Source organism: Gymnogyps californianus, chromosome 11 (assembly GCF_018139145.2).
Source record: "Gymnogyps californianus isolate 813 chromosome 11, ASM1813914v2, whole genome shotgun sequence".
NCBI classification, from domain to species: Eukaryota; Metazoa; Chordata; class Aves; order Accipitriformes; family Cathartidae; genus Gymnogyps; species Gymnogyps californianus.
This window is the reverse complement of record NC_059481.1, coordinates 952,753-980,456: the sequence shown is the minus strand read 5'-3', so window position 1 is coordinate 980,456 and position 27,704 is coordinate 952,753. Positions and strand designations below refer to the sequence as shown.

General features: G+C 44.3%; 1 protein-coding gene across 5 annotated transcripts in view; it reads right to left on the bottom strand.

Moving 5' to 3' along the window:
* CSNK1G1 (casein kinase 1 gamma 1) overlaps nucleotides 1–27,704 on the bottom strand; it is a 131,543-nt gene that overhangs the window by 61,568 nt on the left and 42,271 nt on the right. For 3 of the 5 annotated variants that reach the window (XM_050903208.1, XM_050903211.1, XM_050903207.1), the window contains exons 2-3: nucleotides 25,241–25,351; nucleotides 818–1,233 (exon numbers count right to left, since the gene is read on the bottom strand). In XM_050903208.1, the coding sequence (XP_050759165.1) occupies nucleotides 818–995 (178 nt within the window). In that variant the 5' untranslated portion in view covers nucleotides 996–1,233; nucleotides 25,241–25,351. The remainder of the gene's footprint in view (nucleotides 1–817; nucleotides 1,234–25,240; nucleotides 25,352–27,704) is intronic. The other 2 variants (XM_050903210.1, XM_050903209.1) reach the window with 2 other exon arrangements.

Sequence of the window (27,704 nt, the reverse complement as noted above, 5' to 3'; positions counted from 1 at the left end):
ACAGCAGCTACCCCAAAAACCACGTATTGGGAGCTCAGGGGCACGTAATTAAAAACACCGGCTGCTTCCCCCACCTCATTTTAAAAATAAAACCCCGTTGTTTGTTTAGGATGACTTAAGAGCCCAATGCGCTGTAGCGCATTGGGCTCTTAAGTCATCCTAAACAAACAACGCATTAGCGTAGCCATCTGTTTGGGCGACCAGCTGCAAGACATGTGGTTAGAAGACCAACGGACCACGAAAAATTACGGGCTGCCGGGCCGGTTCAGCGGCTAAGAGGCAGCAGCCAGATGGCCAGTCGGCAACACCCCGCTCTTCGCCAGCCAGCGAGTCAAACACATGGGACAGATTGGGGAGCGGGTGATGGGGCTGAAACCAGGACACCGGGGTTAGTGAGGGAAGTGGAATAGAGAAGATGTGGCCGAGTGCTGGGAAAGAGTCTCATCCATTACTTTAACAGGGTGCCCTAGCTTATGAACAAGAAATTGAGAGCAAGATTTAGCAATCCAGGCAGTTAAGAAGATTTTTTTTCACCTTAGGCAAGACATTCAGTGCTGAGAACAGTCTTCATTGTTGGGATTGTTCAAAATTTGCATCTTTGGCCTCTCCAGTGCATTCACTTTGACTTTATGCAAATAAAAATAATGCTAACAGTTACATCTTCTGAGTCAGAAGCTTCAGGTAAGGCGGCTTGATGCTTGGGAAACAAGACAAGCACATGCATTTCTCAAGCCAGGGTTAAGTTTTTATGTATTTATATTCCAGTGGTGAAATGCTAATCTGGATAATGCAGGGCACTAAAACGGTTACTTCTTACCTAGTCTGAGTTCTCCAAAGTTCCCACACCCAATCTTCTTGCCCACTCTGAAGTTGGGTCCCACCATAAGAACGCCAGAAGATGCCGATGAGCTTGGTCGAGAACCGTGCCCGCTCCTCCCCGGCATTCCTTTCGTCGTCCGCTGCCTTTCATCCTTTTCCCTATTAGGATGGTCCATGATCTTAGTGAAATATCTCTGCCAGCAAGCTGGCAGAAGGGAATTGGAGTACGCACTCTTCTCCTTAGAATAGAAATATATATCCAAAAGTATCTGAGTCAGGGTTGAAGAGAGTCATGGAAACGCATGGAGTTCTTTTGGCACCGTATCCAGTTTCCTAATGCATCTTGATAATGTACCAAGGGGTTGATTACGTTCTTGAGAACTCAGTAAAGGCAGGTTGCTTTTGGTTCCTTACCTGGGGAAAAGAAAAAGGATATATGAAATAAAAATCATTATTTTAAAATACCGAGCAAGAAACATACAACAGGGCCAAGGTCCAGAACTTCCCTGGCCTCGAGGAAATTAACAGCTGTATGGGAACTTTACCATTTTCTTAACAATTTTCTGATAAAAAGCCCTGACATCATGAAGAGATAAGTGCTGCCCATCCACTGCTTGCTACTGGAGTTATCAGGACTCACGCCACACATACGAACAAAAGCAATCTCAATTACACTAGCACATCAGGTAGAAACTGCAAGAAGACTACGTCCCATCTTTAAAGCAACTGTGAAGTGTAAAGTTTGTTTTCTTCTCACTTCATACATTTATAAAGTATTACACAAAAGCCAGACAAAAAATAAAAAGTGGCAAATGAAAGGTGCCAAGAGAAGAAAATACTGAAGCACTTAAGAAGTCAAATTCTCCTTCATTTTACATCTTTTAAAGTTGACCTCAGATATATTTGCTAATTGAAACTGTTGTCTTACAGAGATGACCAAAATTAGTAGCCAAAGCAAGATTTATTATTTTTAAAAAGCCAGAAATTTCCTGAAAGCTGTATCAACATACAGTTCACATTACTAACATGATTCAGTTCTCAAAAATGATGTTTTGGAAAAACAGATGTTCTAATGGAATCGGGTGAGGGACTCAAGGGCCAAGATCTTCTCCAGCAGCCTGCATTCATGACTGGCAAATGAAAGCCTGACGGTTCTCTCAGAGAAACTGAGGTACACCTTCCTCCCACGTGTCCAAACTTGTCATCTCCATAACCCCAAGGGCAGGCAACTCTGGACTACTCCAGACAGCGCACTGGTGCATCTCACAAGCATCAGTCTGCTAACTCTGTCAAAAGAGGACAAGAAATAGATGCTTCTCAACCCATGCAGGCCACAAGGTTCCTCTGTGCCCATGGACTGGCCCAAAAAAGACAGGCAGGAGCTGTACAGACCCAGGAGGTCCTGCTCCACAAGCGCAGTCCAGGGGAAGATTGACATCTCACCCTGAGACCCTTCCTAGGATGTGAACTCACACTGGATCGTTAGTGCAGCCAAATGATTCAGCTCGGCCCCACTGTGATCAGAAGAAATTTCTACCGCTCAGACATGAAACTCTGAAGCCTCTGTAGCAACAGACCATTGCGGCCTGATGGGTCAGGCCAGAGGTACCAGTGGTGGTGGGTGAGCTTCCCCTCATTTCCCAAGCAATCAGCAGGACGAAGGGAAGGGTTGCAGCACGCTTTGTCTGTACAGATGCTGCATCGGAAGCCGGTATTAGGCGGTAGATGCGGACACTCGAGACACTTGTGGTGCAGCTCTTATGCAAGAACTAGAATAAATGTACCTGGAGCTATTCCCCCCATCCCAGGACCTATACGTACTCGATTGTACTCCTTTAGGGGACACCGTTGCATTCACGATTTTCCAGATGTGAATGGAAGAGCGCCTGAATAATTTTAGAAACAAGGTTTGTGTGCTACTTTGGCTGTAGGCATCCATGCAGAAGTTTCAATGTTTGCATGGAAGTTAGCAAATACCTCCAAAGTCAGCAGAGAAGCGCTAAATGAAACCACCTAAACAAGAGTCAATGTGGAAGGACATCAGCAATCGAACACTATCAGATACGCCCAGAAACACAACCATATTTACAGGGGTTCAAAAGTTACTAAGGCAATTGGCCCAGTCCTCCTGTAGCAATACATTTGTAGAGCATTTAGCAAGGGTTTCTTCTGTCCGTTTCATGAGATGATGAAGCTAACCTACCTACTTCCAGTTATTCAAAAATAAAAGACAATAATTATTACCCATCCACAAACCAGTGGCACAGAACAAAAGCATTAGCCCTTTTGAAATATGAGTATGCTTTCCCTAGCCTTCAACTGCGGTATACTCTTATTTCTGGAAACTTTTGTTTTGATCTAAGGCATCTGTATATAAGGCAGAAGTCGTTCACATTAGATCCAGAAAATGCAGGTAGCTACCAGTTGGAAATTCCAGTTTCTGAATATTGAACTAGTCCTTAGCACAACTCTGACCTTTTCTATCCATTTCCATTGGCAGTTCTGTGTGTTTGCACAAAAGAGGGCACAGCTCCCCCCAGCCCGAGCTTCCTCCCTAGATTTTTTTTTTTTTTTAAAATAATTCCGGAAAAAAAGCAAAGATTAAATACAGAGAACGCACAACTTTAACACCACTTTGCAATTACTTTCCACTGCTTTTGTTCATGTATTATTGCAGGCTTCTATATCAGACAGGGAGTTTGCAGGACTCTAGACAGACTCCATCTTCATAGGAAGGATGCTGTGTCCCTCCACGGTGTATTAGGAAGACCTTGAGGAACTAATAGCAGCGTAAAGAAACATCCATACACGTGAACGGATGCTTCATGCAACGTAACAATCCCACAAAACCGCCCATCTTTAACAGTTTATACTAATGCTTAGAACCTAGCTCAGGTTGCACAGGTTACAACCCACAGGATGTTTCATCTAGCCCGTGACTCAGCAGCCCTCTTTTCTAGAGTGAGAAGCAGATGAATTCTCATCGTCGCTCTGCACAAAGGTGGATCTCTGCAGAAAATGTCATACAGCATGTTTGCAGCAAATCCAGGAGGTCTGAAAATCATCAGGTCATCCCAGAACCACTGTATCACGTCCATACGACCAGTTTGGCCAGACCGACCCAGAAGCTGCAGCGTCAAGCTCCCAACATGGTACTAAGTACCGTGTGAAACGCCATTCATGATTAAGCACTGCTGGCCTAGCTAGAGACAGAAGAGTTGGAGATGTTCACATCACAAGAAATCCAATATTTAGTATTACCAAGCTTTACTTGTACCTCAAATTAATTCAAGATTTAATACTTAAAACTGAATATGGATAAGCAGGAAGCACCCGTTACAGGCAAACAGGATGAACTGGTTTTTCATCAGAGACATCCCAACACACTTTCAGCTGCAGCGTTCATTTTGAGGGGGTGAGTTAGTGCTGCTTCTCAAAGCTGTTTGCGTAGACGCAAGCAGAGTTGTATTTGCTTTGTGAAACCAGCTTGCAGAAGCAATGATGATGCTCTATCAGATATCAGAAAAGCACTTTGACTGGACCCCACCCCAACCTGTCCTGGGAGGAGAGACTTGCTTCAAAACAAACAACATAAAAAAAGGACAGTCATTGAAACGAAGGAAGTTTATTGCTGAACAGAAATCAAATGTGAGGATGATGACGGAGCGCTTCTAGGGCTGGATCACTAAGAAAGCTGAGCAGAACAGCGGAATTCTATGAATAAAAAAAGTAACACTTTGGAAAACACGCTGGATCCCACCAAAGCCAGAGGGGAGGATTTGTTTCCCCTGAAGACCAAAGTCATTATTTTCATCAAGGTTGGATAACGCATGGGCAACAACTACACACCTCACAAAAGGGTAATAGAAAGAAGTTTCTAGCAAGAGCACAAACCCTGCCCAGTTTAGGCTTGGAAAAAACAACACACAGCATTGTGTGAGGCATGAAGGGCAGCACAGCTCTGTAGACTGAGGAGATACTACTATGAAGGACTACATGGAAGAGGGGCTAAAAACCCTGAAAGAAAGAGGCAAAATCTGCATGACAGGGACTGATTACAGCACAGGAAGGAGGAATGATACAATTTTTATAAAGTTGCAAACAGATTTTTTTTTTTCCCCTTGCTTATTCAGCTAAGTTACATGGCCAGCAGAGAGCGTAAGAAAAGTCAATATAAGCTAAAACCACCGGAAAGGGTTTCTAAACAACCCTGATGGACGTGAGGTGGACTGGGAAGAGACAGGCTGTTTAAGAACAGACTACAACGTTTTCTTGTGTGATGCCAGAAGCCGTTTAACCTTCCTTCTGCCGTGAAGTACTAACAGCTTTCGACCTGCCAAGTAGATGGATCCAGATAGCAAGGTTGTTTTGCAGCAGAACCGGATGCCTAGGTGCAGATCTTTTCAGAGTTGTTTGGCTACCTGCTGACAGAAGACAGCAGCGTTACAGAAAAGCGTTTTACCAGCTATGAAAAAATGGGGCTGAAAGCCACCAAAAGGTAAAGATGCACAATTTAATATGCTTCAAACGGTTGATATGAGTTGGCCTTGATCTTCAGCGACTGCAGTGCAGGCGGTGCTCCGTCAGTGCTTGATGACCCAAGTACATCATTCCTCTAAGGGCTGCTCAAGCCTCTTGCGAGCACAAGCCTTCCTGAGGCTCCATACAGCTTCCTCCTCCTCCAGACTGAAGTCTGAACTCGGCTCAAGCCCCGTGTGCCAAGTTTCAGATCCGATAGCAGAAATACACTGCTCGGTTTGACACTTGCACTGAGCAAGATAGTGTATCTCAGATGGGACAAGCAACTCCATTCTTCTCAGGCAGATTAAGTACAGAGCTCCACCACACATTTTCTGGCTAGTAAAATAAGATGTTAACAGTTATGAGCTACTACGCCTCCATCCTTCCCCCGTTCCCCATCTGTATAAGGTCTCCCCAGGGAGAAGGATGGAAAGGTCACGCCTGACAGTATGCAAACATTAAACATCCTCTCTCAGCTGAAAGCCTCCTGCAAACAGGAATTCAGATCAACAATGAATGAGTGAACCAAGCGTTTGAGAACCTCTTTATTACGGCAAACCCTACAAGCAGATCCCAGCTGTTGGTACACCGAATCGCACAAAGATCTTTCACTATTGTTACTACATACTAAAAACGACTGTAGTAAATATGGCATCAAATATGGCTTTTGAGGACTAACGAAGCGCTTGGCTTTGGAAGAGGAGCGGCAGAAGAGTGAAGACTAGACTGTAATTCGAAGTCAGTTGCATTAATATTTAAAGACTACTCAGAACGCCAGGACTATTTCCTGCCACGATTCAAACTTTTTCATAACGATTTTCCTTCCTACCTTTCCACCCACTCAGCAAGATTGCTCCTGAAAGTTACTTGCATTTAAACAAAGCTGCATGAAGATATTTCCCTAATGGTGACTCAGTCCAATTCCAGTATTCATTTCACTACAATATAGTTGGAGACATGGGAACAGTTACTTAATGCAAGATACAGGCTTGAAAGGAAGTTACTTAAAGCACAGTTAGCTAAGTAAAAAAAAAAAAACAATTTTGTATCCTACACACTTCAAAACACTTAGGACCCCAGATCTAAATCACAACCTCACCTCCATCAATAAAACCGCAGCGCTAGAGCTACAAACGAGCTTCTAGGCGGTGTTGAAGGCAGCTGCTGTTCGCGTTGTGATCAGTAGCACAGTCTAGCGTGAAGGAAGGTTTAATCGCTTACCAAGCGCTTGCTATGGCACAAAGACATTGCTCACCAGTTTTCTCAAAGAAGTCCTTAAGTTTGAAAGCAGCAGTAGTAAAGGACAATGCAAACAAGAGACTGGTGTGAAGAAGCCAAAGCAATCCTTATTCCTACCCTTCAAAGGAAAAGTTCACTTCCCTTGCATTGAAAATTTCTTTGACCTACTTGAGATACTCTGGAGACCCTTCCAAGATAAGAACAAGAGCTGTCAAAGTCTTGGTTTGTGGCACAATTTCAGAAAATTTGTCCAAACTGAAATTGCAAATGAATCCCCCTTTCTTCAAATCAAATCAAGCAGACCTGATCCAGGTCTGTGTGTGTTTCTGATTCATGCAGGAGTCAATACATGCTAGAAATCAAACTGCAAATGCTTGGCGGATGGATCAACACCCTAACAAGCAGAAGTAGTTCAGCCCTACAATTCCTTTTTTCTTCTTTTAAGAAGAGGCCTTCAAGAAAGCCCCATTTTCTGTTGGAATGGGTGATCTCATCCCGCTCTCTACAGAAACAGAAACTCAATTTCTCAAAGCAACTCCAAGATCATTGCTTTAGGACAAGGCACGTGCCTTCTCACTGGCTTTTCCAACATCCACCCCACGTGCCTGTGTAATACTTTTGGCAAGTCTCTTGATCTGGAGAGTGCTTTCCAGACAAGATCTGCTACTTCCCACGTGACTTCAAAGACTAAAAAATCCTCCAGGGCTCTCAACCGCCATGTTATAAACATACGGATATGAGATCACCAGCTTCCACCCTCATTCTGCGTAAAAAGCAGAGCCTTCAGCAGCAGAAAACTTCGCTCACTTTGCCGGACAAACTTTGGGACAAACAGTTCACCTTCTGAAAAAGGTATAGCAGCCAGGATGCAGGTAACGAGGAATATTTTGAAGCCAGCATACATATGATGTGCTCACTCACGTTCTCAGCATCTGCCAACTCATTTTACTAGCTTGCACCCTTAAGTTTAGAGGAACAAGCTGGCTTTGTGTCCTCTGCTTCACTGCATACATTAACAGCTTCCTAGGTGTCAATGAACGCAATTAGTAAACCTTTCACTTACAGCTTTGCTCTATTCTACGTGGACACACTTCTCCATTGGCTTCAGGTCCCTTCGTGCCTTCTCATCCCACCGCCTCATCTCTTCCCTTCCATGATGTTCCACTTCTTGTCCTGCTTCTGCCCAATGCTACCTTCCAACTGGCCCCAACAAAAATTTCTTTCTCCAAAGCCACCCCATTACTCACTTCTGGCAAAGTCACTGTTCTACTAACAAGAAAATAAAAAAAGTGATGAGATCTGCCCTGTTCCTAAGGAGAAAAATCAACAGATAACCAAATATCCTATCTTAGTCTGACCTGGAAGAAGATCCTGCTCTGGTGCTTGGCTATCTACACAAGCTAGTAGGAATGGAGGATGCAGAGGCTGACCGCTTTCTCCATGCAGCCATGAAAAATATACTTTTTTTTTTTTTTTTTTCTCCTTTTTCTCTCCCACTCAAGAGCTTTCTGGTTATCTAGAGGGTCTTCTACTAGGAGATACTCCCCCAATAAGCCTCCTATTACAGGAGTGTATTTCAGCTACCTGTGTGTATACCAGTAGTACCTCCACACAGAGGAGATGAGCATTTATCTCTGCTTTCCCAAACAGCACTAGACTGGCCTGGTTTCAGTGTCCTCAATGTTGTGCAAAACAACAGAAAAACTGAAAAAGTAGGTCAAAATTCTCTGCTGCAGTTTAAAGCTGGTAACAGCATTGACAAAGCTGGCTGCAGACTACGGCAAGCAGGTGCACATCATGTCAGATGTCCCACACTTGGGAGATTCTTTCCAACCTTGAAGGCTACAGATGCCTTTTAAACATTATGAGTTGCTTCTGTTGAATCATTTGACTCAACAATTTAATCTTCGGCTTGTGCAGTTAGTTTTGTTCAGTGCTTCACAGGCGGAAAAAATGCTTTACAAGATGAGGCATACAAACAGTATTTAAGTCTAAATTGCTGGGAAGGGAGGATGGACAACTGCGGATCACTACACTCATTCGTTACTCATGAATGCACAGGACTGTCAAGTTGACATCCTACAATTACAGTTTTTACACAAAGGGATGAATCCAAATGAACTCATACCATTTTCCATCCTAGGGAAGTGAACTTCCATGAAGTCTTTTCCTCGAAGACCTTGTGAACATGCTAAAACACATTAATTGTATAATCCTCAACTAAATGTGTTGGCAAGTTACTTTTCCAAATGAGTCTCGGTTGATCATTTCACCAAGAGCGATCCAAGCACCCATTCTGTAAGTTCATTCCTGAACTTTGTTCTCAATACCCTCTACACAAGCTCAGCATGAAAGCCAAGAATGCTAGGGAGGGAAAGAGTAATTTAGTTAGTTATTTGGTTTTTCCACACGAAGAGAGTCAAAACAAAGACTAGACCATTTTTCAGGGAAGTGGTTTGTGTGATGCAAGCTAGATTCATTGACTTCTCTTCCCCACTCGAGTTCAAGCCAAACACATGCCAGTAGCTGTGTATGCATATTGCTATGTATGTAACAAAGCACTACAGACCATAATCTGTCAGAAAAAGAGGGTTAGTGCTCTTTATGAAGAGTTGGATTATGCTGGAACAGCTAAATGAACAGTTGAATGCTTGAATAAAATGAAAAAATCCCCTAATGAAACCTGAGCTCTGCATATTTTAGGGTTTTTTTTTTTTAGGCTGGGAAGAGAAAAGACTGAAAAGCAACTGCCAAATCAGCTCCCCTCTATCTTCTGAGGCTTGCTGCAGAAGTCAGACACACATCCCTCTGCATAAAAGCCTGACAGAGTGCCAAATCCCCGTTTGTCAGCAGCAAGCACCTCCGAACAACGCAGGTGTTCAGCCCACACACAGCTGTCTGCACACCACCAGCCCCAACGCTGCATCCTCAGCGGCCCCGGGAGTCCTGTGGCCCCTGCTGCACCACTGCCCCGGGAGGGAACCGGGACAAAGTTCTTGAGATCTGCTTCCTGCTATTACAGTAACCGACCCCAGCTTTAAAATCCAGTGTTTGAAAGGCTTCTCAAAGACTGGCAAGAAGCGTGACGTTTAGGATACCATCTCTGCCTGCAAAATAGGCCGCATAAGGCCATGTAAGATCAGGTTCCAGCAGAAATAGATATTTATGAGGATGCTACAGAGGAAATGAGAAAAAACCTGGCAGCAGCAAAGGGTCTGCAACAGACCCAGGGCAGGATGAGAACCCTGCAGATATTCTCTTCTCTGATATCCAGGCATCACATAGACCTGTATTTTTTCATCTTAAAATACCAGGTTGCTTAACAGCAAAAGGAGAGCTGCAGATATACCTACACCACCCCCTTCCTTTCAGGCAATGGATTTGAAGAAGAAAGGGGCAAAGCCTACCAGAGAAGAGATGAATTCTAGACAGCTATGTGCATCTTCAAGGAATAACCCACATCAGGCAGATTCAGGTGCATCCATGGTGGCTGATGGACGTAGTTTGCAGTTACTGGTATCAATGACGAGCAAAGTCCTCGACAAGACCACCACCACGGCTTGGGCTCTGGAGCAGGCTTGGATCACTGGCAGCAACATCACTTTTGCAGATTTATAGCATAATTTAACATGGATGCACCTCAGTAGTCTACGACTGTTTTAACTGCACGCTGCCTGGCAAGGAAAGAAGCCTGGAGGATGAATTGCAGACAGGCTCAGAGAGCTTGAAAAGACTGGTAAATTTGGCAGTTAAACATAAAAAACCCCCCTTTGCACTATCCAAACCATGAAGTGCTTTTTTCTGCTTTCAGAAAGGAATGCAAGTATCAAGTTCAGAGCCAACACAGCTTTCACGGTGTGTGCGTGCGGGGCGGTGAAAAGCCTCTTACTAGAAGAAAAGTCCTCGTGAACTTGAGGAGACAGGGTCGAAGAAAACTGAAGACCCCTTGATAGCAAGGGGTAGGTAGAAGCTGCATCAGTGAAACCCAGCTCGAGATGGTAGGCAGCCCTGACTAATTCAAAGAGGTGCCGAGAAGCATTTGGCTGTGCGTCAAGATGAACACAAGCACTCATCAGGTACGTGTTTCGCCTGTGGAAGAACACATTCGTGTCGAGTGCCACCCAGTATCAATAAAAAGCGTCATTACAAAACAGCAATGAAGTGGGCTCTCTGTACCCCAACTTGAGAAGAGCTCCAGGTCCCCAGACTTGGCTTGTGGCTGCCTGATAGGAACAGGTTGCCTCTCCTCTGTCCCACCAATACCCAGGGTGCCTCCAAAAGCTGAGGACAAACAAGTAGAACAGTTTCTTGGTTGCCTCAGATCAGAACCTAACACTAAACCTCTGCAAAGGCTCTTATCAGCTCCTAAAACGAGCTTCAGACACCACTGGCCAGATTCAGGATCTCAGCCTCTGAAACCAGGTTAAGTAGAGAGCTGGGATGATGCTTGCTAACGGTCTGAAGCAGCAGTGCACCCTCTGCTTGGTATTAATCAGCACATAGATAAAACAATGTCCAGTAGGTAGCTGCAAAGATCAAAAGACTGCTATACAGGGAAGAGAACAGGCACTGTGTCTTGTCAGTGTAAAACATCACAGTGATGCTGTTGAGCATTTGCACTTGATGGCTCAGGAGACAAAGGAAAACTAGTCTGGCCTCTCACAGCACTGAGCCCTAAATACGGGTGTAAGGGCTCTCTCGGTGTCCAAGCGTCCACTACACAAAGCAGCAGAGCGTTAGAGAAAATACCACTTCCGCACAGAAGGAATGAAGTTATGAAGGTGCATCAGAAATAGGTGCCTTCAGAAAGGGAGCTTTATGCAAGTACCTAATTCAGTGCAAGGGTTTAGGCAGTGAGTGCCAACACACGCCATAAATCAGGCAAGATTCATCCCAGCTTCAGCGTGTCCTCCAGGGATGAATACCAGCAATCAGCCAAAGCAAATTCGGCTGTAAGAGACCATGCGCATTCATGTCCTACTTTGGGGACATATTCATCATCACAGAAACTGAAGAAGTTGTCCTTCACCACTGCACAGCCTCATATGAAGGGAGGTCAAAAAGAGAAACCTCTAAGAAGGGAACATGACCAAGAACAACAGCTTAGGTGGGTAAAAGTCACAAGTATACTCTGTGCAGCCTGTGTAGCTAAACTTTAAGACCTGGACTGGCAGGCAAAGCCCATATGTCCCATAGACAATGGGGAAGCAGACAACCCTGCCAAGTCCATGTGACTCCATCCCACAGACTCTTGACATTGCCCAACAGACTTGACTTGGCCCCTGTCTCCAGGTTGCTCATCACCAGAAACTCCTCGTTAAGAGTTGGTTAATAAAATGGAAACACAGTGACGTAAGAGATGGTGAGCTGGAATATCAGCATCTCTTAAAAAAAATAAATAGTAATGGTGATGCCAAAAGGGGAGACAAGTAGTGTATTAAGAGGAAACACAAGAAAACTTGATACTTAATGATTTAATGTATATGCCTTTTTGTTTTAATGCCTGAACTTCACCTTCTCCGTACTTGAAGATATTGCCTTTTCCGGCAGTCATGGGACAGAGGATCTGACTATGCTGTCACTTCATGTAATTAGACACTTGGCAGGAATTCAACTGACACTACCTACATATTTTGCTTGCAACTAAACTATGTCTCAAAGAGGAAACTATGTACCTGAGACCTACATACAGAGAGAAATCTCCCCCAGCCTTTAATGTGCTGTTTATTTGGAGGCAAATTGCTGTCAAACAGGGGTGACAAACCTTGCAACCACATGCAGAGGTTAAAGAGCACAAGGTAGCTGAAAAGGTAAGAACCAAGACTCCTGAGTAATAAATCCTGCTCGTTTGGGCTTAATAAATACGTTGTTTCAGCCTAAGCAAACAAATCTCAAAGCTGCTACCAAGAAGGGCTAGCAGCTGCCAGCACCCCGATTCCCTGCCATCACCTCATTCCCTCCCACCCCTCTATTTTTTGTAGGGTAAGGGTTTTACTGGTATAGCTCACTTCCATTAAAAACTGACAGAGCTTAATATTTAAGGCACTGTTACACTCAAAGCCCAAAACCTGCTGCAGCAATTTGTCTTCCCTTCCCATTACGGGATTACAAAAACTCCATGAAGTCAGCACTGCAGCTGTGCTACAGCCCCAAAACAAGCTGTCAAAAAACCCCCACCTATCCTACAGGGTAGCATCCTTATGGCATATAAAGAACCACCTTTTCCTTTCTCTCTGAGATTTCAGGCTCCCCTTTTTCAGATCTCCCAACTGTGTATCCTTATGAAGCAGTTCAGCTGTCAGAAGAGATTGGTCCAGATAGCCTATGCGATTGAAAGATGCCAAGAATAACATGCAGACCAAGCAAAATACCCACTGGAGAAGTACAGCCCCCTTGGAGAAGGGCCAAAAGATGCTTAGGAGCTCTGTGATAGTTTTGTGAAATAATCCTGTCTCTTGCCTTTTTTTATTTTTATTGAATTTCTTTTCTTTTTATTTATTTATTTCTAAACCAAGCAAAGGTCGCTCCTTCTGCTGGCAACCATGAGCTGCCTCCTCCCCGGTGCAAGGTACAGGCTTGGTTACTGGTTTCGTTCTGTGCCCGCAAGTGGCAAGATAGGCTACACCCACACAAACATCGTAAGCTCCATAAAAACCTGCACTTCCTCAGCAGAGCAATTAGGCATAATAATCCCAAGATACACAGTCAGACAGTTGCATTTGTTCACAGAAAGTAAATGTTTGTGCTTAGTTATTTCCTCAATATGGCAAAGAAGTAGCCCGTATCACCAGCCCACAGTGGAAAGCCAAGCAGAAGCCATCGATACTCCAAAGAGCAAGCTACATGGCTTTAAAAAATTGTAATACTTGAAGGTTTCTGTTTTGGGTTGGTTTTGTGAGGTTTTTTCTTCCTCAAATCTGAAAGCAGCAAGTTGACAGTGCCTCAAAAGTCTCCACGTGCTGGATGGGTGTTTTAGCTTCTTCCAGATTTATTAGCAAGCACTGTCCCACACCTGTCATTTTTCTACCCATGCTTCACAAGATGCAGCTTCTTTGTAAAAATCACCTGCACTGCTTGCTGAGATGAGGTCCACGCACTACGTCAGGTGAGCAGCATCAGGAGAGGCAGGCTCTCCGCATTGGCATCCCATGTAAAACCATCCAGCACACCAGGACACGTCTGGGTGGCATGAGCAGTGTAAGAGATGGCAACAAATACTCACCGGTTTCTCACAGTGACAGTCTTGAGATAAGCTGTGGAGGTTTCTTTTGACTGTACCCATCCAGCTGACAGCATTTGTCTTCACGCACCATCAAGCTCATCAAATTTACCCCCTTAAGTACACAGTAATTGGACAAATTTAAATTTGCAAAGGATCAGCCTGGTTACGAGACATCACCATTCCTTCCTCGTTCTCACTCTTATCTTGAACACAGGTTCACAAATATGGGTGGCCAGACATCACCCCGCCTTTGCGCCGGGTGATGGAGAATGTGCCCAAGATGCAAGAGGGTGTCAGTGCCAGCAAGGACACCTGGCAATCTACAAAATCCCTGCATACCAAGAAAAAACAGATAGTCCTCTGCCTCTGCAAAAAGGCAGCCTGAAGGCGGGCAGCAGCAGCGTCCTCCCCACCGAGAGCCCAGACCCAGTCCCACGCAGCAGGACCACTTGGTGACTCTGCAGCTTGCTAAGCAGCCCCATTTTTCACCCGCAAACAATAGCTCCAAAGCCATATCCAGCTTCCGCGGCGTGTTTATTTTCATTATCAAAGCCAGCTGTATTCAGCGCCGCCGCTGCGCTAAGGTCATGGCAGTGGATTTAATTCATGCCAACCTCTGCCGCTGGTACCGATAACCCTTTATCTACATCTCGGCACCGTCCCACCACCTGATGCTTATTTCTCAGGTCAAGAAACAGTACGTAGGTAGCAAGTGAACACCTCAGCTACCTTTTTGCCAGGTCATCTTGCCATTTTGGTTACTTCCATTCAGACTGGAACTCCCCAGTGCCAGAAGAGGATCACCACTGAAGTTATTCAACACGCAAAATGAGGACACTGGATGCCCAACCCACAGCACGTTCGATTTCGAGCAACGACTGCGAGCAGCAGGAACAAACAGCACTGACACAAGCATTCAGGCTCACGTTGCGTTTGGTGGAACAATGCCAGCTTAAGGAAACGGCATGCAAGCTAGCAGGGGAAATAAGCTGAAGAGATGTTTCAGTTTTGGAGAGGTAATTTTACATGACAACTTTTCCTACTTTCCTTCGTGTTAAGGACTTCGCACAGTTCATGGCCTGGCTCCTCTGTTTGCTGTAAACTTGAGACATGCCTATGTAAAGCGAGTATTGTGCCAAAACAAACAAATCTTCCACTCACTTGTGGTCCGGCAATCTATTAGGAAGGAAAGGCAAGGCACATACCATTAAAACTATAAATACCACCTAGTACGAACAAGAGTAAAGTCTTGCAGTTAACAAAAAGAAGTATTTTGCTCCATTCTTCAAGGAATTAGACTTACATGTTGGCCTTAGCTGTGTTGGTATCCCTGTTTTGCAAGCTTCTAACCCATTCATGTGTTTCAATCCCATTTGACAAAGAATTCAAAGATCTTAAGTTTCTCCAGCTGTTATGATAAAGCCAGAGGAGAGCGATCCACATGTGTTCCCTTACCGAGGAAAATAACGGAGCACAAGCTCAGTTATGCAGTGTAACACAAAGGAACACACACGGGAGAGGAGTCGCTTATCCCTGTCCACAAGCTTCACAACTTGGGTCTTATTAGATACTGGATTATCCAAACACTGAAACCACATTTCCTAAGCTGTTCTTGAAGTCATTTACTCCCTCTACTACAGGATCAGAATTCAAAAGACCTTGGGGCAAAGCACGGGTAGTTTGTACCTCAGCTAAGATGTCCTGATGGGTGCAACCTTCCTCCCAAAGCACACGGTACCAGCTAGCTTTGCCATTGTTCTTCATATATAAAATAAACACACCGGTAACCATATAAGCTAGCTTGCTATTCAACAAGTAAGTGAGAGTGAGCACTTGGCAGATGTTTCAGACTGAACCTGGCTACCAAGTACATAAATGAAGGTTTAAGGAAGTACGGAAACGAATCTATAGTAAGTGCAGCTCCATGCTACTGTATTTCCCACCCTATAATGACTTAAAAATTAGTGACACTGCAGAGAGAAGCCTAAAGATTTCTCAAAAACCAAAACAAGTCCCTGTGATAAGATTAAGGCAACTCAGATGAGTTTGGTGCAAAGAGAATAGAAGACACCTTATGGCTTCCCCTGGATTAGCAACGGGGAGAAACTGAAGCCAACGCCCAAAGAAACAAACAGTAAGCAAGGAGAGATGATCAGAGAAAGTCCTTGGTTCCTGAAGCTGGAAGAGAAAGCTATTTGTTCTACCCTTTCAGACTCATCTAGACTTAAGTTTATCTTTTAAAATGAAGTAGAGATGCAACACAGGTACTCACAGAGATTTGTAGCCAAGGAAAGCACATCCTGATGATAACATTCCTTTGCCCTGCAACACATGGCCTTGGACTAGTCACAGCTGGCAGATTTCTTCACGTTGAGCTTCAGCATTTATTTCACAAGCACCAATATTGTTGAGCAGAGAGATGACACCTTATCCCACTCTATTAGTTTTAATATCATGATCTAAAACAAGAAGTGGGTTTTTTTTGTCCCATGCAGAGACTTACCTCCTAACCATGGGAGAAGTCAGAGTACTTAGGCAACCAAGCAGCTTTCTGTCCTCCAAAAGACACCAACCTCCCATCCAAATCCTTCCCCACTGCCAAATCTTCACTTAAATAAAGGCTGAGCCTCTAAAAATACACTGCTGAAACCCTGCCTCCCTCAACTACAGATCACCTTTAGGTACTATCTTAAAACTATATTTTCAAGATTAATTACTTCATTACAGTGCCTGTTCGCCTTTCATGCAAACAATACAACTTTGAGAAAGCTGAAAAAACAAGCCCAATTCTTCAGCCTACAAGGCAGTTCTTCCACAAGGAAAGACAGCATCTCTTGATAGCATCTATATACAATGCCCAGTACTTGCCAGTACATCAGGCACTTTTCAGAAGTCATCTTTTGTGGTTTGAAACCTGAAAATGGCTCTGTATTCAGCTACAAAATATCCCTTTGAATCGCTGTACATGGAAGAAAATTCATGCTATTTCCAGCTCAGTCTTCTCAGTCAGATCGTGAAAACCGGCAGGTGGCACAAGGACATCTCAGATTTTTCAGAAGAAATTCATGCCGTGAAAGTGCAGGTGCAATCAGAGCATGAGCAAGCACACCGAGACGCACAAAGGGCGCATTTGGCACAATACCCCATCTTAGGTGGCTGGTAGCAACATCTAGCCAAGACCACAGGAGCACGAGAAATACACAGCAACGGTCTATATTGGAGCTAAAGATTTGAAGACCGTTTCATGACCTGCAGTGACATCAATGCAACAACGCTGGACTGATTTTCCCCACTTGAACGAACTTGTCCTGCTTCTTTCTGAATCTGTGTAGCCTTCTGGTACCCACAGCTCGCAGAAGAGTGCTCTGTAGCTTGCATCAAGTGAGGTATCTCATCTTGTTTTTGAACCTGTAACCTTCAGAGCTCATTTGAGGTTAACCAGCATGCTTGTTCACAGGACCAGCATCATGTTCCCAAAGACAGCATGCCAGAAAAAGTGAAACTCGATACAGTTTCAGTGTGGCCAACTTAGACATCTACATCAGAAAGGTCTTTTCTTTTTCTAAGTGACATTTCCATTGATATGCGAGAGAACAAGAACTGCAAGAATATTGTTTTGTCACAGAAACTGTACAGATTTGACTCTCATTCAGCTGGAGAAGAAAGTTCAGAAGAGAAGGACACCAAGGACAATCTGACATCTGCTGTTTTTTAAAGGAAAAGCTAAAAATTGGACTTCCCAGCATCTGAAGAGTCAACATTAAAATGGAAAATAAACTCTCAACCATGGTGGTCTGTCCATCATCGCTCTGCAGGACATGTGTCAGGACAAGGTGAAGAAGCTGCACATGGAAAAGGCGACAGTCTACCTAAACATAGTCAAACCCTTGTTTGTGATGGATCATTGCTTGACCACATCTATAAAGTACCAGTCAGATGTCCAACAGCTGCCACAACCTCCCCAAGGGACCTCGCTTCATTACCTGCACTCTCTAAAGTGATTTACTGCAACACTGCAAACCTCTGCCACCGCTTGAGGAAGAGAAGATGACAACCATGTATTTCCCTTTAGAAATCGCTTACCATTACCCATCAGCTGGCTAGGAAGCAAGTAGGATAGCTCCTATCTGAAGCTTATCTGCTCTTCTTCCACAGGGCACATGTGCAAATGCAGCAGAATACTATCTGGGACCTCTCACACCAAAGGATTTCTGAAAGGAAATAGAAGATCCCACTTCCAGGAGCAGTTTATCTGAGCGCAGCAGAGTTACAACAGCCAGCAAACCAGCGCTCGTTCGTGGGGCTGTTCGTCACTGATTCAGCCGCATAAGAGTTAGCTTAATTACTGCTTGGACTCTTTTGGTTTCCCCTGAAATGCTACCAAATACAGGTGACTGCCCGCATATCCTCTGACCTCTCTTACACACTTGCATGCTGAGAAAATAAAAGGATTAAGATTTTACAACCTTTTACAGGAATTATTCCCTGGATTACTGTGGTAGGTGCATGTTAGCAGTGGGTTTTTGGTTGTTTTAAGGAAAAGTCAGTTATACTGTATGACAATTTTTTCAGTTCATGTATACATATAAGAAAGCAGCTTATACCTGATCTATGTGGTGATCAGATACATATTCTATTGATTAATAAGCTTTAGTTTTCCTGGTGATGGGTTTTTTCCAGGAAAGCAATCAGCGAGACTAAGCATCCATGCACCACTCAAAAACAGCTTTCACAGATCTATTTACAACAGCACAACCACAGAGTTTGGGTGCGAGTCAAAGCTCCATATGTACTCTGCTTCTGGTTTTGATCTTATAGTAGCTAGATACATGGTGACACGTTTAATATTCAATCAACTGCAAGTGCTGAAGCACAGAAAGAGGGTTCAAGATGATGAGAAAAACCTCCAAAACCTTAGAAGTGAAACAATTACGCATTTACCTCCAGACTTCTCATGACCCGAGGGAAGCAAATAGCAAGCAAACCTTTCTCAGACAGCCATCAGTTTATCCCAGTAACATTTTCTATCCACTTTCCGTGCTCTTCCTAGGGGCTACCTTCAGGTGAATCCCCAAATGGCTCCACAAGTCCTCTACAGCACCCCACAAGTCTGAAACGCTGCTTCCACATCACAGAGCGGTTCAGACTCCCCACCCCATCCCCAGGGACGTAACAGACCATGATTAGTCTAGACTACAGCAGCCTTAGTAGTTTAGCAGCCAGGCTGAGACAGGCTAAAAACTGAAATTAAGCAAAGACGAGGCCACTCCAGCCCAAAGGAGCCTCCCAGAGTCAGCAGCCATAGGTCAGGGTCACAGCTCTTCAACTACAGAGCAACACCCTGCCTGTGAGGTACAAGACAGCTTCACAAACGGTACCAGCAGCACACTGGCATGCTACAACCCGAGGAGCACAGGACAGACAAGCAATGGGAAGCACTGAGTCCAGGTACTCCCAAGCGTGGTGTTGGGTAGGAGGGAGAGATTTATACCTTGTATCCCCAGAAATGGGTCAGATAGAGCAGAGCAGCGTCTGAGCGTACCACCACCTCCCTACTCCCACACACCTCATTCTGACCTTGCGTGTTCCCAGGTTCCTACTCTGCCCATGTCCTAGGTCCAAGGAAGGACAGAGTGGGAGTCAAAGCCAGGCTTCTGGTGTCTCCTGGGGGCTGAAGGAGACAGAGATGAGCTGGTTAGAAGAGCTGAGTAGCCCCCAGGTTACCAGAACAGCCATGCCTGGTACATACACACCAGATGGCTTGTCCCGTTTAACACCTAGTTACCCTAAAAGGCATCTACCCGCTCCTCCATTCATCAAAAGCCCTCAAGTCTCTCCATTTCACCAGCTCTGGCACTCGTTTGACCTCTCAGCGAGCCAATTCCAGAACTGCACGGCTTTCCGTCAGGTTCCTGAGCTGAATCCCTACTGAGAGGTTAAAAAAAAGCCTCCGAGACAGCCCGAGGAAAGGTACAGGTAGATGGTATCATCCTTTTCTGCAGCAGCAGGTTGTCACACACTGTTGTGCCATTAAATGGACAGCTAAGGAACTTGCGGACAATTGGACATTTATGATTCTTCTAACACCTCAAAACAAATGCATGTACTCGAGGAGTTCTGCTTCCCCTGTTGTTTGGTAATTTTCAGTAGCTCTTTTCACATCCTGTATAATAGCAGAATGCCAAGAACATAAAGGCTTTCATTTGTGTAAACGGCAGTAGCAACAGCTTGCACTGAAACTGCAGCCACATCTTCCACCCTCACATGTTTTTGAAACGCTGGGATGTAGCACAGCCTCCTTCCCCCATCCCACCAGGAGAAACCAGGATAAGAAACGCTGAATTTCAAAACTGGCAGATATTTAGTAAGCAAAATAATTTGGTAGCATTTTGAAAAGGAGTTATCTAGCGTGTACTTAAAGGAGAAGCAAATGCAACTTGTTGTGCAAGGATGACAACAGCCGGTAAATGCAGTAAAACCCAGCTAGTGGCCAGCAAGCACGTGGCCCATGAGCTCATTTCAGCAAGGTCTTACTGTAAGTATCCCCATGCACTAGTTTTCAAAATTATCAAAAACATGAACCTGATGCAAGCAGCACAAGGGAAAGGAGTTTGAGGTACTACTTCGAGTACCAATCTCACATCTTACTAGAAAAACAAGGACATGCAAGTTACCTCCCGCTTAAGCAATGTCAAAATTTTGTGGGAAGGCATCTAGAACTTCTGAAAAAGCACCAAAACAAAGGCTAACATGTACCAAAATCCCTAATTGTGAAGACTGGAGCATCCACACCATGTCCTGAAGCATTTCCAGCACTAGGTAAGTATTATTTCCAGCAGAAGCATCTGTAACCTAAACCAGCAGATACTTTGGCCTCTGAAACCTTGAAGCTATTTGCAGAGCCACACTTCTCTACCCAATCCATGCTTCTCGGGTATGGACCTGTCACTAGTACCACCAGTTAAAGACCAATAATTTTATTCTTGAAGATTACCTGTGCAGCTTTTCATGCATTCAGATTCTTAAGAGCTGCATCGTGCCTGCACCAACCACGCTGTTCAGAGACTGACTGAAGGTCCAGCCAGGAGACCACTGTTACAGCCACCTTGGCTGTCCAGTACACCCACCTTCATGTCCAAACTGCACAACAAGGGGAAGCACAATGGGGTCTGGAGCAAGATATCCTTGTGGGGAAGGGAATGGAAGGGAAATGGCACAGCTCTGCTTTGATTTATCTAGTCTCTGCAGACCCAGAGGAGAAAACAACAGACCCAAAAATCCAGGTACCAGATCATTCACCTCCAGCCGAAGAGCCCCTGTGCAGTCTTCTCCCACGCAGAACACTCTTGGAAGGACAGTGCTACTTGACGCCCTAGCATGGAGATGTTTCAGAGACAAGAGCTGCTTGGACCTCCTAGCAGTCACCATCAGGACGACTCACCCCACGTCCCCCAGCAAAACACTGGGGCACTCTTTTCACACAGTTGAAAAACCGAGACAGGAGTTGGCTTCCCATGGAAATATGAAATAGAGTCAGTCTAGCAAAGCACAAGGGTTGATCACAGAAGACCTACAGGTAGGTAAGAAGCCTAGCTGACAACCAGAATCCATAGCAGGATCAGCACGGTGGCGTATTCACCAGATAGACTTAGCCCATACAGTGCTAATTGCCCAAGTAATGCTAATTCTCATAAGACAGCTTGATCCCATCCCACCCCCCCCAACAGTACATTTATGGAAACATTAAAAACCAGGGAAAAGGCCTCACAGTGTACCACAAAAAATAAGGATCCATTGTTGTTCGAATGAAACTGCAAGGCTTGCACTGGGTTTTTAGCAAGGAAATGGAAATCATGCTGACATACAATTGTTCCACCCCCATGTTCGCCTTCACACATTTCTTACCGGTCAATTTTAAAAAATTAAGTCTTGTTCAGCTCAACATCTGGTGGCTGTTGCTAGAGGAAACAGACTATCTGCAACATTTGAGCAAAAATAATGAGTTACATAAAAGCCAGACTGCATAAGCAAGAACAAGCGTTTTGCCAGTCTATGAATCTCAAACATTACATGAAACACCACATTTAATTTTGGGGTTAGAATACAATGAAGTGAACCCGTACGCACTACAAAAGCCATGAAGATTTGAGTTTTCTCTAAGTTTATGAGAATATAATCATGCTGTATTGTAATTAACCTCCTAGCTAGCAGCTGTCCTAAAGATTCTCTGTAAACAGCAGAGACTGATGAATTACAGCTTAAAAACGGACCAGTTCAGCTCTAGGCGTTTTCAGACTTAGATCAAGTCAGTACAAGTCGAAGAGTTAGAGAAAATGGTTTTGGTCATTAACTATTTGAGTTAGGGGCTCCCTCATGCCTAGTGGAAGAATATTTTTCCTTAATGCTACAGAGCACCTTTTTGGTCACTGTCCCCTTCTCCTTGGGGTTTATCAGTGTTTGGAGGCCAACACCCAACAGCTGAAGCTATGCTGCACTACACAGGCAGTGTGATTTTGTGGAAAAAGTCGAGAAGGAGCTCTACTGGCATCACCATTCCAGTCCAAGACCAACGAGAACCCTTACAAGATTACAGATCTTTGATAGGGGCTTTACAGATCATGAAGTCCCACAACAGGAGAGGCAGCATTCCCAAGAACATCTCAAGTAGCGTAGCTCTAATATACTGGAATTGCACTTCACATTATGTACCTTTCTACAAATAGATATTGCTGTTCTTTGAGGAGAGCTTTAGCACTTAAATAATCCAGAAGCCTGATGGATGACTAATACAACTAGAAAGCTTCGCGTACAGAAGGATATTTTAGCTACCACACAGCATCAGGACTGCTCTCAATACGCAGCCAAAGAACAGCGGAGGCACCTACGGCTTTCACTGCTGTCTCCCTTTTTTTGACATAGGCTCCAAGACTTTGGTTCCAGCTAGCTTCCTTCTGCACCACCTGGAGAAGTCCACTCTGCAGTCAACCCCAGTTGCGTAGACAGCACAGCATCCTCCTGTGCAAGCCACCATTGGTCCAGGTCTATCTCATACCACTATGTACTGGACCTACTACTATGCAGAAAGCCACTTCAACACACCACTTCACGAGCACAGGGGAGATGTACCACAAGCAACTGTTTAAGCCAGGAGTTTAACCATTTAACCAGCAGCCACTGCTGCTCTTGTTCATTTATGCCATGCAGGAAAAAAAAAATCTGCTCTTAAAGCCAGATTCTTCAAGCTGGACGTGGTTCACCAAGCACACTGGAGGACAACATTGCAGAGTCAAGAGCTAACTCCTCACTCACACAGACAAGGCCTCTTTCCAGAGCACAAACACAGGAGTGGAAGCACCTGGCACTGGTTTCACCGGAGCTGGGAAGAAGTCAGGCCAGCGCACCTCTGCTTGGGGATCCTGAGGCAGGGAACACGGAGATGAAGACACAAATGCTGCTTGAACGAGTAATGACATGAGTCGGGGTGCTAGCTTACAGAGGAGTATGGGCAAGTAGAAGTCATGAAATGGGAAAACCAGAGCTTCTTTAAATATTAAATTTAAATATACAGAAAGATAAAAGCAGGCAGGAATGGGATACAAGTGTAGGCAGCTTGGGAGCAAGACGCATGGCTGAGACAGTAGCACTTTTCAGTGTCTTGGAATTGATAAAGAACTTCAGTAATGCATTATCAACTTCTACTGTATTAAAAAAAAAGACAAGATGGGTCTCCTCGTTGTATCATTTAGCATTCATGCTGCCTAGCAGGCTGTGCTAAGAATCCACATCCTGGGGTATAAGCGGCTGAACAGAAAGCAAGGAGGGGAACAAATTAGACATCATGAGCCAGGCAGAAGCTTCACCCAAGTGAGAAAGCATGCTACAATCCCAAACCCCATGGAAATAGGTTGATCTGATAAAAAAACTAAACTTCCCAAGATCCCAGACATCTTACAGCCAGCGACTTCAGTCACAAAAGAAACCCTCCACAACATCACATCAACAAAGCTTTAGACTTCAGGGGCTTATCTTTAAGACAAAACAATATAAAATGAAGCAGAGTCAGATGACTACAGTCTCTGTTGGACTCATACGATGGTATTAAAAGCACTGTACTGCACCAGTCTGAATTGCTCCAACTAAAAACTTTTCAAACAATTAATGGCACTTCTGCTACTGGCACCAAAAAAGATAAATCGGTTTTAGGGGATGAAACTGCAAAATAATTTGAGATACCGTATCAAGCAAAATTGAAAACATTTCTCCTCCAGGCTGGAAGCTACTGAAAGCATAAAACTGTTGTCCATCCATCTGCCCCCCCCCCCCCTCCAGCTGAAATTACCAAAAGGCAAGAGCTCATTAAGCTTTCTACACACAAAATGAAAAATGGAAATTATAATTGAGAAAGAATTTGTATTGTCACGTCATTTTGTCCAAAAGCAGAAACAGTATTCCCAAAGGATGACACACAATTATGGCCCTAAACAAAATGCCCCAACCACTTAATCAGTATCACTTTGTCTGCATGGGCTTATGTTTGAACAGAAATATAGTTTGTCACTATATATATGTTTTTTCAGAAGTCCAGAAAGGGAAATCTAGTGCCAGTTTCACTCCTGCAGTACTCATTATGTACACCGAAAAAAACACCCTCCTGCCAAGCAGAGACTTGCATTGCTCTCAAGGTCATCACTTATCAAATCAAAACACTTGCTTTTTTGTTTACTTTCATCACTATTGCCTGTTTCATGAAATCAAGATATCTATCCACACTGGAGTCAGTCAAACACTCTCACCTACAAATGTTACTCCCTTCGATTTCTCCGTTCTGGAGAGGAAAATTTTCCCAACACCTTCAGTTTTGAGTTTTCTGCTCCTTTCATAGGTCAGTGGTAATAAAATAGGCAACCTAGCCCATATGTTACTTGTCACACTGGAACAAACGCTTATATACAGAGCACATCAGCTCTCCTCCCGGTAACAGTTAAAGCGCTTTTCAAGAAGCTTCAGTTCACCACAAAGGCTTTGGACTCTCCCTGACTTTAATCCTACCCAATTTCCTTGTTGGAGACATTCATCACTGACAAGCAGCATTGCAGCTACCTACTTCTCAGCTCAACACGTATGTTTCTAAAAATAAAGTCAGGGAGAGTAGATCAGGGATGCAAGTTCCCAGAGAAGTTACTTCAGGTGAAAAATGCTGACAAAATTGAGGGGAAAAAAATTATTAAAATGGAAATAAGGAATAAGAATTGAACAACTTGCATTCGGGTCTCCAAGCATCCTTCCACAGGCTTGGCAGATATTTCACATACCCTGGCTATAAGTTACTGGATTTTATAGTGTCTTCCCTTACATATGGTTGTTTTGGGGTTTTTTAGGAAGGAATATTTGAGTTGCATGCTAAGACGCTCCAGAATATCAAAGGCACATGACACTCACCACACGTTTTGTAACTCACTTACGTTTGTTATCTGAAATCACAGGGTAGCAAGTGCTGGGGCACAGGAGCAGGAGCAGCAGAGCAGCCAGTCAGTCATATCTGTAGTGAATCTGGAAAAGAAGAAAGGACATTTTTAGAAAGTCTTAATGCAACAGTTCATACAAGCAACTTCCAATCTTGCTTTATTCTGCTAAAAGAAAAAAAAAAAAGCATTGTTTGCACTTTTCGGTCTAATATACCAGCTTCCAAGTATACTGTGGATGAAACAGAACCAAACACCACTTCTTATACGAAAATGTAGTGTTTCTCTTTACCCCATGCCAGGGCAAACTAATAGCTTTCCATGCAACAACATGAATTTCAGTTCAGAAGATGACAGCGTTTTCTTAAAATACAGATGTTTTTGCCTCTTCAGTAATTTTGGGTTTTGTTTTTGGTAAACGGTGTTTCCCCACCTTGGGAAACAGGTTCCCAAACCTGAACTCCCATGACGCAGCATCCCTGGGCTGGGTCCATCTCCTGCGATGCTCCAGGCACTTTGGTCAGAAGGAAGCACAAGGGGTTTTTTTGTTTGTGCCTTTTTCCCCTTAAATAACACCCTCCAGAGCACATAGCCCACAGGGCAGAACAGGGCCCAAACACCAATTTGCGAGGGGGAGTGCGCTGTAACAGGGATGTCAAGGTCGAACCGAAATGAAACTACTTTCGGAAAACTCTGCCCACGGTGACCAGAGACACGCTGTTCTGTTCTGCAAGTTCTTCAAAACTTGGGCATTTCACTTCCTTCGGAAGAAAACACATGGATTGTTCTAACAAAAATTAAAATTTTAAAAAGCAACTTTAAGTTCTGAGAAGCTCTGACCGTCATCTAGAAGACAGGTTCTTCTGACACGCTGAAATACCACGTTAGACTCCCTTACATACGATGCTCTGACACGGGCTATAAGCAACCAGGCTCCCCAGCGCCTAACAGGTATTCAAAGTCTATGCCGAAGCCAGCACTTCTATCCTTATTTTCCTAACTATTACAGCAAAGGTACAAGTTTAAGGGTCCATATTAACCTCCCAAACTCCTTGTTCTGGAAGCACACAGGGGAAGAAAACCCAGTCACCCTTTACCCTGACCATAGCAGAAGGAAACCCTGTACTAGACAGCATTTTTGCTTTCTCCAACATCAAGTGCAAGACAGACCAAAGTCACCACCACCGCGCTGCCAAGAGACGCCGCTTTGACTGAAGCACACAGGAATTTGGTCTACCTCTGCCCTGTACTTTCATAAGCTTGTCGTCAGTCCACTCCAAGCCACAAACGTGCTCTTCCAACGTCCTTCATGATTTCTGTCCTCAAGAAGCTAGGAGGATTGCTCAATGGCGTTGTACATGACTTCAAAAGTCTCCACGAGCTCACAATAGCTGTCATTAATTAATCCTCGTCTACAATTATCCAGCACCAACTCCTGAATGAAGCCAACCACCACAGTGAGGAACACACACCACCGCTCCACAGTGTCAGTGTACAAGCGGTGAGTGACACCTGTTCCTCTAAAATGAAAAGGCATTAGGTAGTTGAATATATCCCCCAATATTAAGTTTATTGCAAAGCATTTAAGGCAAGCTTTTGTTCTACTTGACGCTAAAGTTGTTCCAAGTCATTTGACCAGGTCAAAAGCTGCAGCAAGGAAGAACCAGCCAAACTTGTACCAAACTAAGCCCTACAAGAAAGGGAAAACGCAAGCACCTATATTCACAGGGAAAGAGGGATTGCAGCTTTATTTAGTTACTTGACATTGCAACCCTAAAAGCGCTCTTGGGCAAAGAACAGGAGTATCCCATTAACATGACAGTCCACATATCTAAGTGCTGAACGCCCTTTAACCCAGTGAAGCTTGCTCTTTTGCCACTTTGAACACGCCTCACTTAAACTTCGAAGGAAAAACAAAAGCCGTGCATAAAAATTGCAAATCGGGTTCATTGGCCAGAAACTGCCTCAGTTTCTGTACATAAATACCAACCTCCAGTAAGAGGTGGCATCTCCAAACAAGGAAGCTAAACGGAAGACTATTTATAACCCGCTCCATGGTACAATGATTTACTTTAGGAATAAAAGTAAATAAATCATCTCATGCTATCCTAAGGTTCAGGTTCAAACCAGGGGTTAGATATTGTTCACATTCTGCTCAAAGAACAAGACGACAGGCACGTTACGGAGGAGTCAAAGCGTTATGCAGAATTCAGGGGACCACGTCCCTTCGTGAAGAGAAGACAAAGGCAGCTGAAAGAGCTGGTACGGAAAGAAGAATGACAATGAAAGAGGCAGTCCAAAACCACAACGAGCAAGAGGGACCCCTTCTAGCTTTTGACAGATAATTAAGCTTTTTTTATGTTTAATTAGCACCTCCAGACACCGAGCCCATTTCCTGTGCCATCTCCTTGATGGCACTAGCTAGGTCTTAGGCTTGGAGA